This window comes from Anomalospiza imberbis, chromosome 1 (assembly GCF_031753505.1).
Source record: "Anomalospiza imberbis isolate Cuckoo-Finch-1a 21T00152 chromosome 1, ASM3175350v1, whole genome shotgun sequence".
NCBI lineage: Eukaryota > Metazoa > Chordata > Aves > Passeriformes > Viduidae > Anomalospiza > Anomalospiza imberbis.
The window spans coordinates 49,479,278-49,495,550 of record NC_089681.1 but is presented as its reverse complement, the minus strand read 5'-3'; the positions used below and the strand labels follow the sequence as shown (position 1 = coordinate 49,495,550).

The window sequence follows — 16,273 nt, the reverse complement described above, 5'->3', positions numbered from 1 at the left end:
CCAGTAAATTTTTTACATCTCTTCACAATACTAGAGCCTTGCAGTTCAGTGTCGAGAGACAGATGAGCAGGAAATAAGAAGGAACCTTTTTCACTTGTTTATTCAAGAAGTCTTTTCTCCTGGTCCATCCACACAGACCGATACTCAGTCAGAGTGCCTGCGTCTTGACTGGTAAAGTCCACATACCCTCAGAGTCCTGGTTCCTCAGAGTCCTGCTTGTGGGAAATGACCAGGCTGCAACCATCTCCCCAACTAACCTAGACTTCCATGGAAACAAATCTGGATACACCGATAGGAAATAAGCAAGTGGGTTATCTACGTACTGGAAATAGGATGCCCTTTCAGCAGCTATACCTGCATTTTATGCCTGCTGAAAGTCTGGCTGCCTTCTGCTCATGAAGTTTCAGCTGGGCACGACCAGGAAAAGTGCACCCCTGGGCTCTCCTTAGAGAGGCTCTTGCAACTGCTCAATTTGCAGTAACTGATTGAAAGAAAACACACAGTCAGCCCCAAGGTGAATCTATGCTTTTAGAATCTTTTAGAAGATAGACCTATCTTTTAGAAGAACATTTCAGTGAACAAACTGACCCAATTCCATAACACTTCACACAATGCTGGGGCAGGTGGAAAGCTTCTCCAATTCACTGCTGAACTTCCAAGACAAAGGACTAAAGTGGAGAGTCACTGTCTGCTTTTTCCGTGCATGTAATGAATGCTTCTGCTCTGACTGCTTTTAGTTTCTGTTGTTGAAACGGTGCTTAACTTTCCACAGCCATTACAATGAGTGTCACCTGTGGAATATGAAGCAAAGATCAGCTCACCTGTCTTTTCAGCAGAAGACTTCAAAGCTCTATTTTCTATTCTCAAAAGGGTATTCTGTAAAAATCACCCTTTCATTGATGAATATCAAAGTAAATCCCAGCTGAGCCCAGTGTTAAATTGTATACCCCTGGCTTTCACAATGCTGCCAAGGTGAAGGATTCTGCAACAAAACTATTTTTCCTAACAGTTTTATTGCAGGTGTGTAAGATCTAATGGAGATGAGCCTATTCTCTTCTTAGGTGTGTCAGCTTTACAGAGCTCACCAGCACAAAAAGAGGATCTTGGCATTCTTACAGTGGCGAACATAGAAGACGCTTCATACATCCGGGTGGATGACTTGCATTGTCAAGATCTTTTAAAAGATCTGGGCGTTATTAGAGGTGGGTGTTTAATTGTTGATTAATTAAAACAGAACTATACATGAATTATCCAGGGAGTAAACCTTTTTCTTCCAATAGGTAAAAAAGAAGTCTGACAGAACTGGGATCACACTTTTGCCTCAACAACACCAACCTGAATGTAGAGGAGGAGAACTGTATTTATGTATTTGATGATGCAGATAGGCAAAATTCTCAGAAACCTCTATTCAGACTAGATGTTCAAGTAGTTTTGGTTTAACTAATCTGTTCAAATATCAGTATCTCTGTGAAGCCAGGTATGATTCCTTGGTTGCAAAGTAATTAATTGCTCCTTATGTTGAAGGTAAAAATCAATATAAATCAGTATAAATTCGATACTTCCTACAATATGAAGTAAAAGTTCTTAAAAAACCAACTTCAGATTAGGAAAATAAAACTCCTTGCACTGCTGTCATAGTCACTGTAAAGTCTGACCTAAAGTTAGATTCTAGTAGTAGCATGCTGTCTTCAGAAATTATATTGCCATACAGTATCCCTGGTCCTGTTTCAGTTTCTTTCTCCCTCCAACTCTGCTAATACAGCTGTTTTCTGGACCCATGCTGTGAATATGGACATAATTTTTTTCAAAAAATAAGAAAGAGAGAGAAAGGGAGGGGGGAAACTGCTACCAGTGAAGACAAATGCCATCAGATCTTGTCCTTAATACATGCTCTGGAAGGAGCTGAAGTGATCCTTTCTGAATAGCCCATTCACGGGGGACATTTCCATTACAGACTTTCAAACACGTTCGTGTGTCATTTCTCTGTGACTTGCTCATAGCTCCTGAGCAGTGTTTCTTCTGCAACAGCATTGTAGCACTGAAGTGATGGGAAATTACCTTTTTTCTACAGCAGCTTTTATGATGAATCTTGATGTTTGGCCTGGAGAATATTGGCTTGCTGGGGAATGGATAGAAGCTGCACAGGAGTTTGTGGCTGTAGCAACTGTCCTCCATTAAGTACAGATATCCAAAACAAACTGTTTTACAGATCTGAAACACTATGTTGTCATCACCCAAAACATAAAATCATGGTGAATAGCTCTTAAGACAAAAGTGCCACAGCAAACATTGGAACTGTCATATTTGTGTAAACCCAAGAGCACTATAAACAGTTAAAATCTGAAATGCCAAGCATGACTTACATTCAAAACTATGCACTTTGATATTACCTTAAAGCTCAAAAGGCTCTGCTAGGCAGGCTGTAGGGACAGCAGAGGAGGCATTTGTAATATGAAGAGTCATTTCTCACTAGGATCTTTCAGGATCTGGGTCTGTGAAAAGAAATCTTCAATTGTGAGAACAAGGAAAAAAAAGATCAGCTTGCCCTTGGGAAAATACAGCTTGTAAAGCTTATATAGCTCTCCTTTAATAACACATTTTTAGATACCTGTGCTTTTGAATGCCTACTTTAAAGAACACCCACTCTTTGGAGCCCTTTCATGAGGACATATAATCTTATGATAAAAAATTATTTTAGTCACATCAGTGTGTGTGTCCATATGTCAGACCTCAAACAGGGAGGAGAAGCACTGGATAGTAGTCCCAGTGGCAACACAGAGACTGATTTCCAGGAGTAAAACTCTGAATGACTCTTGCAGCCATCTTTTATGTTTTCTTCATTTCTATCTGAAGTTGTTACATCAAGGTATTAAGACACTTCATTTGATGTTTGTGGTCTTCTGAAACTGAAGCCCTTCCCCCTCATCTGAAATACAATGTCTATATTTCTGCTACAGTATATTTTCCTTATCTCAGCTGTGTTAAAACCTATTTACCAAGGTAAATCCAAATTATTTACATATTAAAAAGCTCATCACTCCTTTGAATCCCCTGAACACCTTATTCCTCTAATTTCAGTAAAGGATATTTCTTTAGAAATATCTGGATGCCTTCAGAACTTGATGAAACTTTATCACTGTTAGCCTGTCAACAAAGTCATCAAAGTGTTTAATCAGTGCCTGCCAATGCTGAGCTGTTAGCATCCACTCCTCCCTTTTACTACAACACCTTAGTTTCATTTATGCAGCTGAATTTGCATCAGGAAAGTTTCAGAGGCCTCAACCCACGATTTGCATGAGGTTACAAACTCAAACCATGCTCAGGTTCATAGGAGCAGCCCCAGAGCCAGTTCTGTTTTGCCTCTGCTGTGTCCAGTCTAATCACTGTTTCTCACTGGAGCCTGGATCCATGATGGGTCCTTTGGGAACCCAAACTATGTCTAGCTTCTTTTGCTAAATTGGAGAAGCAAAGGTTTAAGTGGTCCATCCTAAATCCTGTCTTACTTCCACTTTCCGGGATCCTTTGGGAGTATATTTCTAACCCCAGTTCTGGTCTGGTGTTGGCTACAGAAAAGACAAAATGTAAGCAGGACACACTTTTGTATATAAGTTTAAGGGACCTCTTTATAATAATGTGATGGCACTGTGATGACAGAAACAATGTCCATTTCCATCAGTCTGTTTTCATTCATCCCTAAAATGGCACACAAAACACACCCACTCCAGCATGTAGTGCGATTCACATGAAAGCCTTGGCCAAGCCTGTACTTGACAGCTCTTGTGCTTTGCTGAGGATTATTTCAGGGGGCAGTCGAGGAGAGAACAACTGAAGACTGAAGCTGTTGGTATACACACAGATGTGTATTCCTAGGCTAACATTTCCCTGCCTGACCTTAGGAAGACTAGATGAAACACAGCACTAGCTGCTGAGTCAGTGAGGCTCTTTGAACTGATAACTGTGGCATGTTCTGTGATGTGGTTTGCCTGGAAACGTATTTGTTTCTCTTAAAAATACAAAATACCAAAATGACATCAGTTGTAGTGTGTGTTGAAAAACCTAGGCTGAGATGGCAAGCTCTTTTAGTCCATAAATGATTGCAGATGTTTGGGTGAGGCTGCAAAACACAAAGCTTTTCAAGTGTGTACATTTGGAGAAGGAAGCTAGGAACACATATAAACATGAACATATTTGTTATATATTGCAGCCTGTCAGCTGGTCTCATTTCAGATTGACAATTATTAAAGATGTGCAAAAGTAAGTGGAAACTATGATAGCTGCAATGCATCTGGTTTAGCGAGTGTTTTCTATTTCTGACCCTATAGGCTTTCTTCCCTTTGTCTGATGCCAGTTACATACTAAACACATAGAACTATCAACAGGCTGGAAAAGAGGCCTAGGAGGTATACTGCTGGTTTTTATTATCACCAGATTGCAAAAGCATATAGCCTGAGCTGGTTTTCAAGCAGGCTAAGTCGCAGCTCTGTGTCCCAGGAGCCTGCTTTGCAAAGCAGGATCTGGATGGTACCAATTTAGAAAGCTCTCTAAGTTAGTGATGCCTTGTGAGTGAATGAGTCATTTGCCAGAGTCACAGGCCAGGGAACAGGATAGAAAGAAGAGCTACTAGATGAAGAACTATTGGCTTTAGGTCTTCCTCCTGATCTTCAAATTTGGGCTGTTTGACCCTGAATTACAGAAGGAAGGTCCAAATGGTTCTTGCTGACACAGACAGCATCAAGAAAGTGAGTGACAACAGCTGTTGGAGGACAGGGACACCTTTTTCCCAGCCATAAGAAAAAACAAGTCATCATGTTCCTTCACCTTCAAAAAGCCAATGGCAGGCAAAATCTGTGATGACAAAATTATTTTTTTGTGTCACCTCTTTGGGCCAAATTGCAGCCTTTTAATACCTTGCCATGTGATAATTCTAACAAATCCTTCATCTGACTTGTTCAGCCTTACCTTCTATGCAGCTGTGGGCAGAGTGAGGAGGGCCTTGCTGCAGTGTGTTTGCAGTTGTTCTGCAGCATAATCAGCTATGTGTTGAGTTCCTGTAAACCCAGCTACTGACATCTCTGCACTCCTGTATATATTACTGATGAAAAATTAAAAGTAAAGCTTCAATTATTAACATAGCAGAAAATCTCGTCATTCAGGTCTCTTAAAAATTAAACTGTCAACTACTTTTTTAAAGTTGTCCTTTTTAGGAAACTGCAACTTTTGCAATGTGCAATTGGAAGATGGATAACAAAATTTCTTTCCTAATCAGTGGTGTTCTTTTTTATTTGACAGACATTTTATTTTAAAGTGTGGGTTTGATATAAGTGTGCCAAAAGTGCTAAAATTGAAGTGCAGAAGGCTAGGGAAGACAATCTGTTTTTTTTAATGAACTGTCCAAAACTATTCAGATGTTTTGTTGAACTCTATGGGTTCAAGAAGCAGTGATGCAAATAAATATTTTTTTTCATTAAAATAAATTAAAATCTGCTAAGGAATTGCAAAGGATATCACATCAGACTAGTAAGTAATTGCACATAATTGAGACTCACAAGTGGAAAAAATGGGTTTCAGGTACATATATTCAAAAAAAGTCTGTTAATATTGATTAGGTGTGCTAGAAGGCAAAATTTAGCCAGTGCTTTCAAAATCTATCACTGGTATTCTGTTGTTTGTTCTTTTTTCAATACCCCCAACTTCATAAATATGTTTCTGTTTAAAATGTCTTCTCAATGTCTGCAAGGTTCAGTAAAACTTCGCAGCTGTGAGGAGAAAAAAGCACAAAGTCGTTGCAGGTTCTTTCCACACAAACAGCAGCAAACAACAACTTAGATTGAAACTGGTGGCCCAAGTGGCACCAGGGACTAAGGGCTTCATCAAGAGCAGAGTTATTCATAGGAATAACTGAAAAATGGTGGGACAGCTCACATGACTGAAGGATTGTGATGGATGGCTACAGGCTGTTTCAAAAAGACAGGCAGGGCAAAACAGTAGGAGTCTTGCTCTTTGTCAAGGGGAAGTTCTGATGCATAGAAGTCAACCACAGCAACTGTGGAAGCCCTACAGAATGGCCTTGAGTTAAGATCAGAGAAGTCATCTTCAAGGGGAATGTTTCAGTAGGCAACTTCTACTGACCTCCTAACCAAGACAATATGACCAACAAAGCTATATTCAGGGCACTTAAGCAAGCTGTTCACAGAACCTGGTTCATGTGGGTGACTTCAGCTGTCCAGACATTTGTTGGAAGAACAGTACAGCAGCTCACGTTATCCATCAAGTTCCTGGAGTGACTAGAAGGACTTCCTCATACAAATACTCATACCTACTTCCTCATACAAATATTAGAGATGTGCCAAGCAGGAATGAGACACTGCTGGACTCACAAACCAAGGAAACCTGCTTTGAAATAACTTGGTCAGTGATAGCCTCGGCTATAGTGATCACAGCGTTGTGGAGTTTGTGATTCAGCTGGGCATGCTGAAGGTTAGTACGAAACCAAAGGTTTTAGACTTTAATAGAGCAAACTTCAGCTCACTCAAAGCTCAGCTGGCAAGAGGGGCACATGGGAAGGGAGGGTGATAGTGTCCTCTGGAAACTTCCATGGAGTATAAACATGCAAACAGGCTGGAAAGCATCCAGAGAAAAGAAACAAGGACAAAGGACTTGAAAGTCTGCCATATGAGGAAAGGATTGGGTTTGTTTGCCCTTGAGAAAAGAAGGCTTAGGGGAGACCTAATCTTGCAGGGCACCCTGTCTGAGAGAAGCTGCCACTGCCATGCAAATAACATTAGCGCAAAGCGACATGTACCTGATAGCAAGATGGAAGCATTATTGAGATAACAGAATGCTTGGTTGCATTAACTTTGTGGCACCTTGCAAGCTCCTGATTCAGTACTCCCAGAGTCTTGCAAGGCTGTACTCTCGGTAGTGATGGTGAGCATCAAAAGGAAGGGGAGATGACAGTGTAAAAGCTGTTGTGCTGCAAAGAAGATAAAGTGAATGTTTTGTTACATCATGCAAAAGCATACAATTCTGCTTCAAATAATGTAACATATTTCTGTGCTTCAAGTGATGAGACTTTCACATTCTGACTGGTTCTGAGGTAAGGTCTAAGCCTGGGCCATGTCCACGCAGAATTTACCTGCAGTGATGGCAATAGCATGTTACACCAGCAAGGGCTAAAGACATGCTGGTTCTGGAGAAAATTCTCTATTCTCTGGTTGTTTTGGTCTGAGGGCTGAGGAGCATGGCTGCCTTCATGTTCTCCTTTCTTGGGCAGCAGCACATATCAAGCAGGCTGACCTCCACATCACTCTAAACTGAACATTGTTGGCCATTACAGCTCATTCTTTAGTAAATGCAATCTTGATGACATTATTTGAGGTATTGGCCTGGAAGCTGTGTTAGGTCTGGAATCTGTATTCCTATTTAAATCTCCCAGTCACAAGACCTAATGACAGATAGACATTTGGAGAAGAGTTTGCTTGGCCAAGGTGCTATGCAGCAGAGGTAGTTCCTCTGTAAAAACAATGGGTTTGCTTAATCCCTCTGTATGCCAGAAGGGGTTTTATGAGGCTTCGCCTCATAAAGATATATCTTACTGCCATAAGATATAATCCAGAGGACCTCATGGGTTTTTTCTCCTTTTTGTTCTGCCTTGGACAAGAAGATAATTTCAGATTGAGGCATCTGTAGCATATGTTTTCTGCAGAGCTGGTAATAATAGAAACGTTTCAGTGAGGTCCCTGTACGAGTTACGTCATTTGTTTTTTGACTGGGCAATCAGAGAGGAGCTAGCAAGGAAGCCTGCTGTCAGTGCTGGAGAAAGGATGTAGGTCCTGGCAGCAAGCCCAGCCCGCTCAGCAGATCAAAGGCTCTTCCCTTGGCTCCCATAGCAGCCGGAAAAGCAGCTGCCCAGTACCCTTTCAGCATCCTTCATTCCTTTCTCCTCTGCCAGCAAATAACTTCTTTTTGCTCCCCACTTCAGCAATAGTCCCTTTTTTTCCCCCTTGGTACCTGCCAAGCAAGGTCCTTTTATGGAAAGTGCTTGTGTTTACTACCTGAAGATCTCAGGGCCAGCCAGTGGGAATGCACTGGGAATACTCTGGTTCTTACATGCTCCTCCCTTCCCCCAGATATGCTCCCAGCTGAAACTTTAACCTGGAAGATGAGGCAAAGCTGAAAGGAACAAGCCATGGTTCTAAACCACATGCCATTTTCCAAGCCAGCCTGATGGAAGATTTGAATTTGGAAAAGTACTTTTTGTGCCAAAATAGTATAACAGCCATGCTTTGAAACTCTTCCCACTCACCTCCCAGAAAAATAAATAATGTGGTTTTTTTGTGGGCTTCTTCGTGGTGGTTTTTCCTTTTTAAATACATGACTGCCTTCCTCCAAAGCTGTTGCTTGTCAGTGCTGCTCCTGGCTGTCCCTGTTAACTGGTTCCTGATGGGAATTTGTCTGCCATGAAAGGAGAGTCAAGCAGACATGTCAGAGAACTGCAGACTCTGCAAGAAGAACACTTTGTCTGCTATTACACTGCTGTTTCTGCCTCAGTTACACTATAGGTCGGCTGATGGGAGCCTTTAAAAACAGCAGCACTGAGCTTCAAAGGCTCATGCAGCCCTTACATACCAAATTACTGCTAAATAGGGGATGAAAGCCTCTGACCCTTGAATGTCCCGCTGGCAGTGTTTGCATCACTAGCACCTTTTCTCTTCCCTGGTTTTGAGAGTTGATCAGCCCAGTAGTGGTAGGTGGATAAGCTGTCCTGCACGAGTCTGCTAAAGGTTTTGAAAATATTTTTGTAGTTGCTTTTGTAAGCACTGTGAGGCACTCCAGCCTGCAGTCACAGCTGCACTGTGGATACGAGGTTTTCCTTGCTCAGTAAGCAAGGAAAGTAAGCTCAGAGCTTGGGTTTGCTGATTTAATTATCTGCCGTCATCAAAATTAGTATGGCAGCAATGTCTTAAAAGATCTTTGTTCCCAATGTGAGTTTCTAATGGCTATTAAAACTGTGAGTGTTTGGGAGCTCCTCTGGGGAGCTCTTCTCCGTGTGTTCACACACTGCTAATAACACCTTCATTCGGGTTTGCCTGCTACAAATTGCCAGTAATTAATAATATTCTATATAGAAGCATCAGAAACAGTTCATGCATGGCCCAGGCTGGCCCAGTGCCTAGCCCAGATGCTTGGTAGACAAGTTTTTCTTTGCCTCAGTTTCTCCTTCAGTAAAATCAAGAGAATATGAGACTTAATAATGCTTGTCAAATGCTTATGGGTGGGTGGTGGAAACCATTGGAAGTGACAGGTGCAGAAGGATAACAGGTTGTTTTCCATAGCTTTCCTTATTATACCTGATGCTTTTTTAATGGAATCTAATTTTCTAACTCATCTTTTGCATAAATATGCCATATTAGACAGTAGTGGCACTGTGGGGAAAGTTGGAATAAGTGGAGAGAGTGAACTTCAGGATCATTATCACCAGAAATACATATCATTGTTTATTATCATACCTCTAATGAGGCGCAATTATTCCTGTAAATTTTTTTCTCATTGTTGTCCTTAATTGTTATTCTCCATGTATCTCCTACCACCGTTTGTTTATTATATGTACTGCAAAACTCCTCATGGGTCCAGTGAGGCACCAGTATCACAGAAAAGCAGTGGAGCCCCTTGAGCATGTGCAGACTTTTCTTTCTATTTCCATTTTTTTTGTCTTCTCTGCCGTTATTGGCATCTTCCTGCTTGCCTCTTCTTTCCTCCTTGTGAGTCTGGTTTCCTCTTTACTACGACTGAAACAAATAATTTTGATGAAACAAATATAAAGAAAGAGGGCAAAACACTCTCTTGTGTTTTGTTTAGTAGTGAAGTATGCAGCATTATAAAATACCAAAACCCCAATGACTCTGTAGGAACATTCAGGTAACAAGTAAAACAGAGGGATACCCAGAGTAAATATGTGGATACACCAGGCAGGATTCAATTCAAGACCATGATGTGTCTTGTTATCCCAGGAGGGATGTGAGATAGTCATAGGCCCTGGACTTCAACAGTTTTTAGAATTCTTCGAAATTAATCATTACAGTAAGTTTTTAAAGGATTTCAAGGAGTGGGTGAAGAAAGTAATTTGTCTTGAATGGACAGCTCAGCGCTTTCCTGATTTTTTTTTTACTGCCCGGTAAAATCATTTATCAGGGAAAACTTCCAGAAAACTCCCACACAAACTATGCTAGACAGAGTCTCCCAAAAGTAATATTACTCCTTCTTTATGCTTTCCAGACCTAAAAAAAGAAAGCCTGCAATACCAGGGTGGTACAGGCCTCTGCTTGATTGTGTGAGGACTTGAAATCTTCCTTTTTCTGAAATATTTAATGAATTGTTCAGGACTATTTCAGGATGTTCATTTCTCACTTAACCTTGTTTTTATGTGTTTTGTTTCTGTGATACCTGACACAAAATTCAAAATAGCACCACAGTGTGAGATCTTTTCTCTTTTGAATTATTAAAATGGAATATAAGCTTTATTTTTTTTCCCCCCAATTATTATTCTGGTTGATTTCCCTAGCTTAGAGCAGAGGTGTGGTTTGGAAGGCCCAGATTTTAATATATTAGGAGAAAGTGGGGAAAAAAAGCGAAAAGAAGGAATTTCTCCCTGCACATCAGAGGCTCCCAGAAAATCTGGGATCACATATAAGATTTCTGGAAGGATACATTTTAACTTGTGTTCATCAGTTATGAGGTTTCCATTGGTCTAAAATATCCCAGACTATTCACTGTCATTTGTATGCAGCATCAACTCCAAATCTGGAGTAAAAATAATGAGGTATTAAAAATTAATTTATCTCTATTTATATATTGAGTTTCAAACAATTCAATTACAATTGATTTATTACAGGAGTATTGATTTAATTCAGGGACCAGAGCTTTGAGAGTTTTCTAACAAAATATTAAGATTGGCAATACAAATGGGACTATGAAGAATAATGGATAATTTCTATGATTGTGTTCTCCATGGCCATGACCATTTTCCCATCATAGATGTTAGCACACGTGAAAGGGAATAGTATAAGAGGCACAAGGAATAACTTTGTGTTAATTTTCAGCATGAAAAACAAAAGCAGGTGTTGAAAATGTTTTGTGTAAATAAAAATTATATGCACAGAGAAAGTAGCTATACATGCAAGAGAAATGTACCTTTTTATTATTACTATTATTTGTACTTAGCATGAACTGATGGATTTTAATAAAGCTCCTTCATCCTAATTATATAATTAACCACTCTTTCTGTGGGCTGTGAGAAACCTGGAGAAACTGAAAAGAGGAGAAACAATGGGGTAGGTGGAGATTATAGCAAGAGAAGGGGCTGAAGTGAGAAAGAAGTAATCCAGGGCAAAATAGGCTTCATCTGCTATGTTTCTCATGGAAAAATTGTCCTCACCCTTGCCAGCCTTGAAACTTGGAAGCTTTAATTGTGGACTCAAAATAAGAAACCTGTGGTTTTCTCATTCAGATGGGCTCTGTCTGCCTAACCGCAACATCTGTGAAGCAACTATGGTGTTCTAAGCTCTCCCAAACCTAGAATTTTACAACTAATTTTCTGGAAGATCTTCTTGAAGCAAAGTGACTAGGGCCTGTATAAAATGCTCTGTAACATGTAATTCACGAGTGTCAAATATGTTAAAAATGCCCCTCCTCCCCCTACCCCCATACCCTAGTTCACCAAGAAAATTTGATTCCCCTCACCCCAGACAGCATTTACCTGGCAAACAGACCTGCTCCTTGCTTGTGCCCTGACTCATCTCTGCTCTAGGACTGTGTCTGTCTCTTCTGCCTCTGTGTCTCAGGAAGACAGTGTTAGCTGTTTGCCAGCATTAAAGCAAAGTATGGCTGCAAAATCCGTTCCACACAGCAGCTATTTCGAAGAACCTGCTGGGGAGGAATTTCTGCTAAAAACAGAAGAGAAGAAAAAAGCTGGTAACTCAGAATACTTTCCTTATTGCAGGAGTCAGTTGAGGAGGAATGTCAGGAGAGAACAACATAGTGCTGTTCTCAGGTGATGTGGGGTAAGGGGAAGAGGACAGGAAACACTGAAATGTGTTCATAAAGGAGAGAAGGAAACCTTCACACAAAGAGAAGCTAATGTGCCTTCAAAGTACATTTAACATGGGATTGCTGACATGTCATCACAAGCACCAGCACAGAGCTATTACATGGGTCACTGCAGGGACAGGGTTACCATGCCCTTCTGTAATCCTGTTGGATTTATTTTATATTTAACTTTGCCGTTGAATTCTACCTTGTATAATGCTTGGTTTAGGAATAAGTGCTACAGTATACCATTTTTTAAATTCTCACCTGGCAATAGGACTTGTAACCCCAACTCCCCCCATATAATTTTTGTCTGAAAAGTAATGTAATTCTCTTTGAATAGTATCCGTTGCTCTTCACAGGTATTTTTCGTTGGAAATTCAAAGAGAACTTTTCATTTCTCAGATACTCATGTTGTTTTTGCAGGTGCTTTAAAAAAGTCTCCATTAACAAATAAACAGTAAGAGTCAGGTGTGATGAAAATTGCTCAGCCACAAACCATCAACACTGAATATAGTAAGATACAGTTGAAGTGAGTTGCTTAACAAGTGCTAAAATCTGACCTAGTTACATAAGAGGTGTTCTAGAATGATGCTGCACATAACAAAAACATACAAAAAATCTTTTTCCAAGCTTTGTGAATAGTAAAAGAGGTGACTATGTTCATTATTGGTTACAAACACTTTTAATCCAAGCTTCTACGATCCAAAACACAAAACCATCATCCTTCTTCTTTTCCACAAAAAAAAACCCACATGGTTTTAGAAGCAAGTGAAAAGAAAACAAAAACAGCAGCACCTCCTCAAATATGTTACTGATGTCAGAAAACTTGTAGCAAAAAAACAATTATATAACACCTTCCAGTTCTCATAGCTGGATTTTGGTATGGGTATGGTGGGAGGGTGTTGAGACAAGGTCAGAGTCTAAACTGTATGTGCTCCAAGAATTTGCATGGAAACTGGTGAGCCCTGGTTTGCCTGGGGTCCTAGGAAACGAGACTTTCTAGGGATGTTTCCATTGAAGGAACACGCAGCATTATCAGGTCAACAGCTGCCTTTGTTGAAGACACCTGCCCAGCAACAGTCACTAAGTCCATCCATGGTTTCCCCTTTGGTGGCAGTATGAAGAATATCCCAAAAACACCTGTGCCTGAGCTCTGCCTCCCTTGTCTGGGTCACTTGTGCATGAGGTCACAACCTTGAGCTATGCAGGTGGTTCTTAGGACACGGACCCTGAGCAAAACTCACCAACTACAACTCATTAAGCACAGAAGTGATAGATTCATGTATTTGATAGTGGTGGCCTTGTATCAATTCAGAGTTTATATACTTCCTCAGAAATCCTCTTACTAATTTTGGAAGCAGTAGAAGTAATGGATATTTCTTTCTGCTTGTTGATAAATACATTGAAGCCTGTGAACAAAATCCAGACAAAATGTTGCTTGGGGCAGAAGCCATTATATTTGAAGAAGTCCTTGACATCTTCTGGAACAGAAGCTATCTTGCTATTTTCCTTTTTTTATTTTTAATGTATCAGACTCATGAAAACAAGGATCTATTTACAAACCTATCTGAACAAATAGCTCTGAAGACAAAAGGTAATTGCATAATGATCGCCACTGTGGTAGCAACTATAATTTAATTATTAATGGTAAGACTTCATCTCTACCATTTTTGCAGACTAATATGCCTTGTGGGATAGGGAATGTGCTTCATTAGGGGCTTCTCTTAAAAAACTAATGCAAACCATATGCACGTTCAGCTCAAGGTCTTTACCTCAGAAATAATTATGTCCATAGCTACACACTGCCTGTTAGCTAAATGTCATTCAAGGTCTTCCTTGTAATATTAGAAGCATGAGTAATACCAGATTAACCAAGTTCCTGAAGAGTATTTTGAGGGCTATTCTTTAAAGCAAATTAGATTATGGGACATTGCTCAAGGCAGAGAGGGGACACTGGAAACCTTAAGGAACGAAGCAGTCCTCTTGATATTTACTGCAGGATTGTCTGTGTATTGTTAGGCACAGGACTTGTGTATGTGAATAAGAGCCACATGTACAGGAAGAGTGAGTAAAAAAAATTAAATTTGGGGGAAATTAGTTCAAATAGTGCCTCCACATTTGTGATCTCCAAGGTCGAGGGTAGCAAGTGCACAGGCTAAGGTCCAAAGTTCCAATGAGACAAAGAGAGGGATCACAATATTCAGAAATACAGCCTCTTATTTGGCAGGAAACAAAATACAGAAACCTGAGTGTGTAAGCATATGTACTGTGTATTGTCCTTAAATATAGTTGCTGGTAAAAAGGGATTCTTCCACAAAGAAAGAGCCATATCTCTGCTCAGTTATCCGGCAATTTAGCTACTCTCCGCTTCATCAGATAGGAGAGATTTTCCCCCTGACAAGGGGTTCCCTCAGACCTGGGGACATTAACCAATTGCAATTTAAAGAAACTTAGAGTGGGCATGAATGAGTAGACAAAAGGAAAAGAGTGTGAGGGACCAGCATGTGTGTGAGAGAGAAAGAGGGAGAGCTGCTCTTTCTTGTAGGAGTTAAGCTGGGAAATGATAGCAGTCCTTAGCTATTCTGGTCAGTGAAGCCCAGTGTTGGGTCTGGACCTGCTAGTTTAACTCTTGCAGTATCATATCTGACCTTCTGATGGCAGCCATATGGCCTGGAGTCTGTGAAGTGGCACAAAGCTGGCAGCTCTGCCTTGCAGTGTCACAGTATGACATCACTCTACGTACAGGGCAACACTGAGTGGTCCTCAGAGGGACAGCAGTGTGTTATGCATCACAAGCTGCTTAGGGTCCTGCCACAGTGACCCTCCAATTCCCAGAAAAGCACCTGCTCATGGCTGGTCAGTGGGGCTACGGATATGCAGGAAAAATCGTGGTGCGTTCCTACTACACGATATACGCATACACAGTCACATATCTGGATCTATTTCTTTTCAGTTTATACCTGTCTAGCTCTGTTGACCTTGGTGGATTTATCCAGGTGTATGTCAGCCCAGAATCAAAGCCTCTGCTCTGTCAGTGAAAAGGGAGTCAGAAGCTGGGCTGGTGTGCTAAACACAACACATGATTACTAGGAGAAATGACTTGGCAGGAGTTGAAGCACCAGACATATAGAAAATGTTTGCTTTGAAATTCCAGAGACTTGACTGTCCCTTTGGTTTTTTGGAATGCTTTGATTTAGTCATGTGGGGTGGGAGCTGGCTGTAACCTTGCAAGGGCACTGGGAACAGTACCTCTTGTGCAGCTACAGGAGATGTGAAGGGAATTAACTGTCAGCAAGCTTCAGGGAGACAGCAGATGTATACGTGGTTAAGAGAAGTTTGGCTGGCTTGTAAAATTTATTTCCACCACAAGATCAAAAGTCTATAAAGTATGTAATTCTTGGGTGTGTAATGTATAACAGGACATAGCAGTGTAAGTAAGGGAAGAACAAACTCATTGCATGCAAATGGCTGAACAGTTTTACTCTTAATTACTTGAGAGCAGGAAAAAAGAAGGCTCCTGCAGTTTCTGCGATTACAAATTACACATGCCCACAAGGAACTCAGGATTTGGTGCATTTTAATAATCCATTTCATTATTCATTTTCAGAAGTAAACATTCCAAGCCAAATCTGCTTGCTTTTGGGTGCAATTTACAGGACAGCCCTTGCATCAGCAGAATGAACCATTGACGCAAACCTCCTTGCTGTACTTGAGTGCTCGCCTGATTTACTCACACGCTCCTCAGTTAAAGGTAGCTTGCGTACATTTTCTGCTTCTACTTCTGTCACTAGCTCAAGTGTGAGTGTAGATGGTGCTCCCCCCAAAAAATTTCAGTGTCAAAAAAGCAGAAGTGGGACAGGATGCTGTTCCCATGTTGCCAGGGGCTCCTGCTAGACTCCTAACCCATTACGTATCCAGGACCAAAACCTGAATTCCTGGTGTACACCCTGGACATTGTTAACGAGGTTTGCACAAGAGGAGAGAAAAAAAACCACCTGGCTAAATTTCCTCACAATACCTTCAGTAATTCAGCCCTCTTCTGTAGCTTTTGTATATTATTAATAAGTGGTTCCATTTATTTTACATTGTTACACTGGCATTTTTTTCCTAGGATTATAATAAAAGTAGGATGAGGGGGAAGAAACACTGATTACACACTTTAAAAGTGGATGTAGCAAAAGCAAGG

General features: G+C 40.7%; 1 protein-coding gene and 1 long non-coding RNA gene across 10 annotated transcripts in view; one reads left to right on the top strand and one right to left on the bottom strand.

The window, feature by feature from the left end:
- Positions 1–16,273, top strand: part of DLGAP1 (DLG associated protein 1) — a 404,716-nt gene that overhangs the window by 338,342 nt on the left and 50,101 nt on the right. For 7 of the 9 annotated variants that reach the window (XM_068191544.1, XM_068191537.1, XM_068191506.1 and 4 more), the window contains one exon: positions 1,062–1,202. The exons of the other annotated variants lie outside the window; for them this stretch is intronic. In XM_068191544.1, coding sequence (XP_068047645.1) covers positions 1,062–1,202 — 141 coding nt within the window. The remainder of the gene's footprint in view (positions 1–1,061; positions 1,203–16,273) is intronic. 9 annotated transcript variants of the gene reach the window in all.
- Positions 559–7,075, bottom strand: LOC137474752 (uncharacterized). Its single transcript, XR_010999473.1, has 3 exons — positions 6,803–7,075; positions 2,391–2,492; positions 559–791 (listed from the first exon to the last, which is right to left on the bottom strand). It is a non-coding gene; the product is annotated as an uncharacterized lncRNA (long non-coding RNA).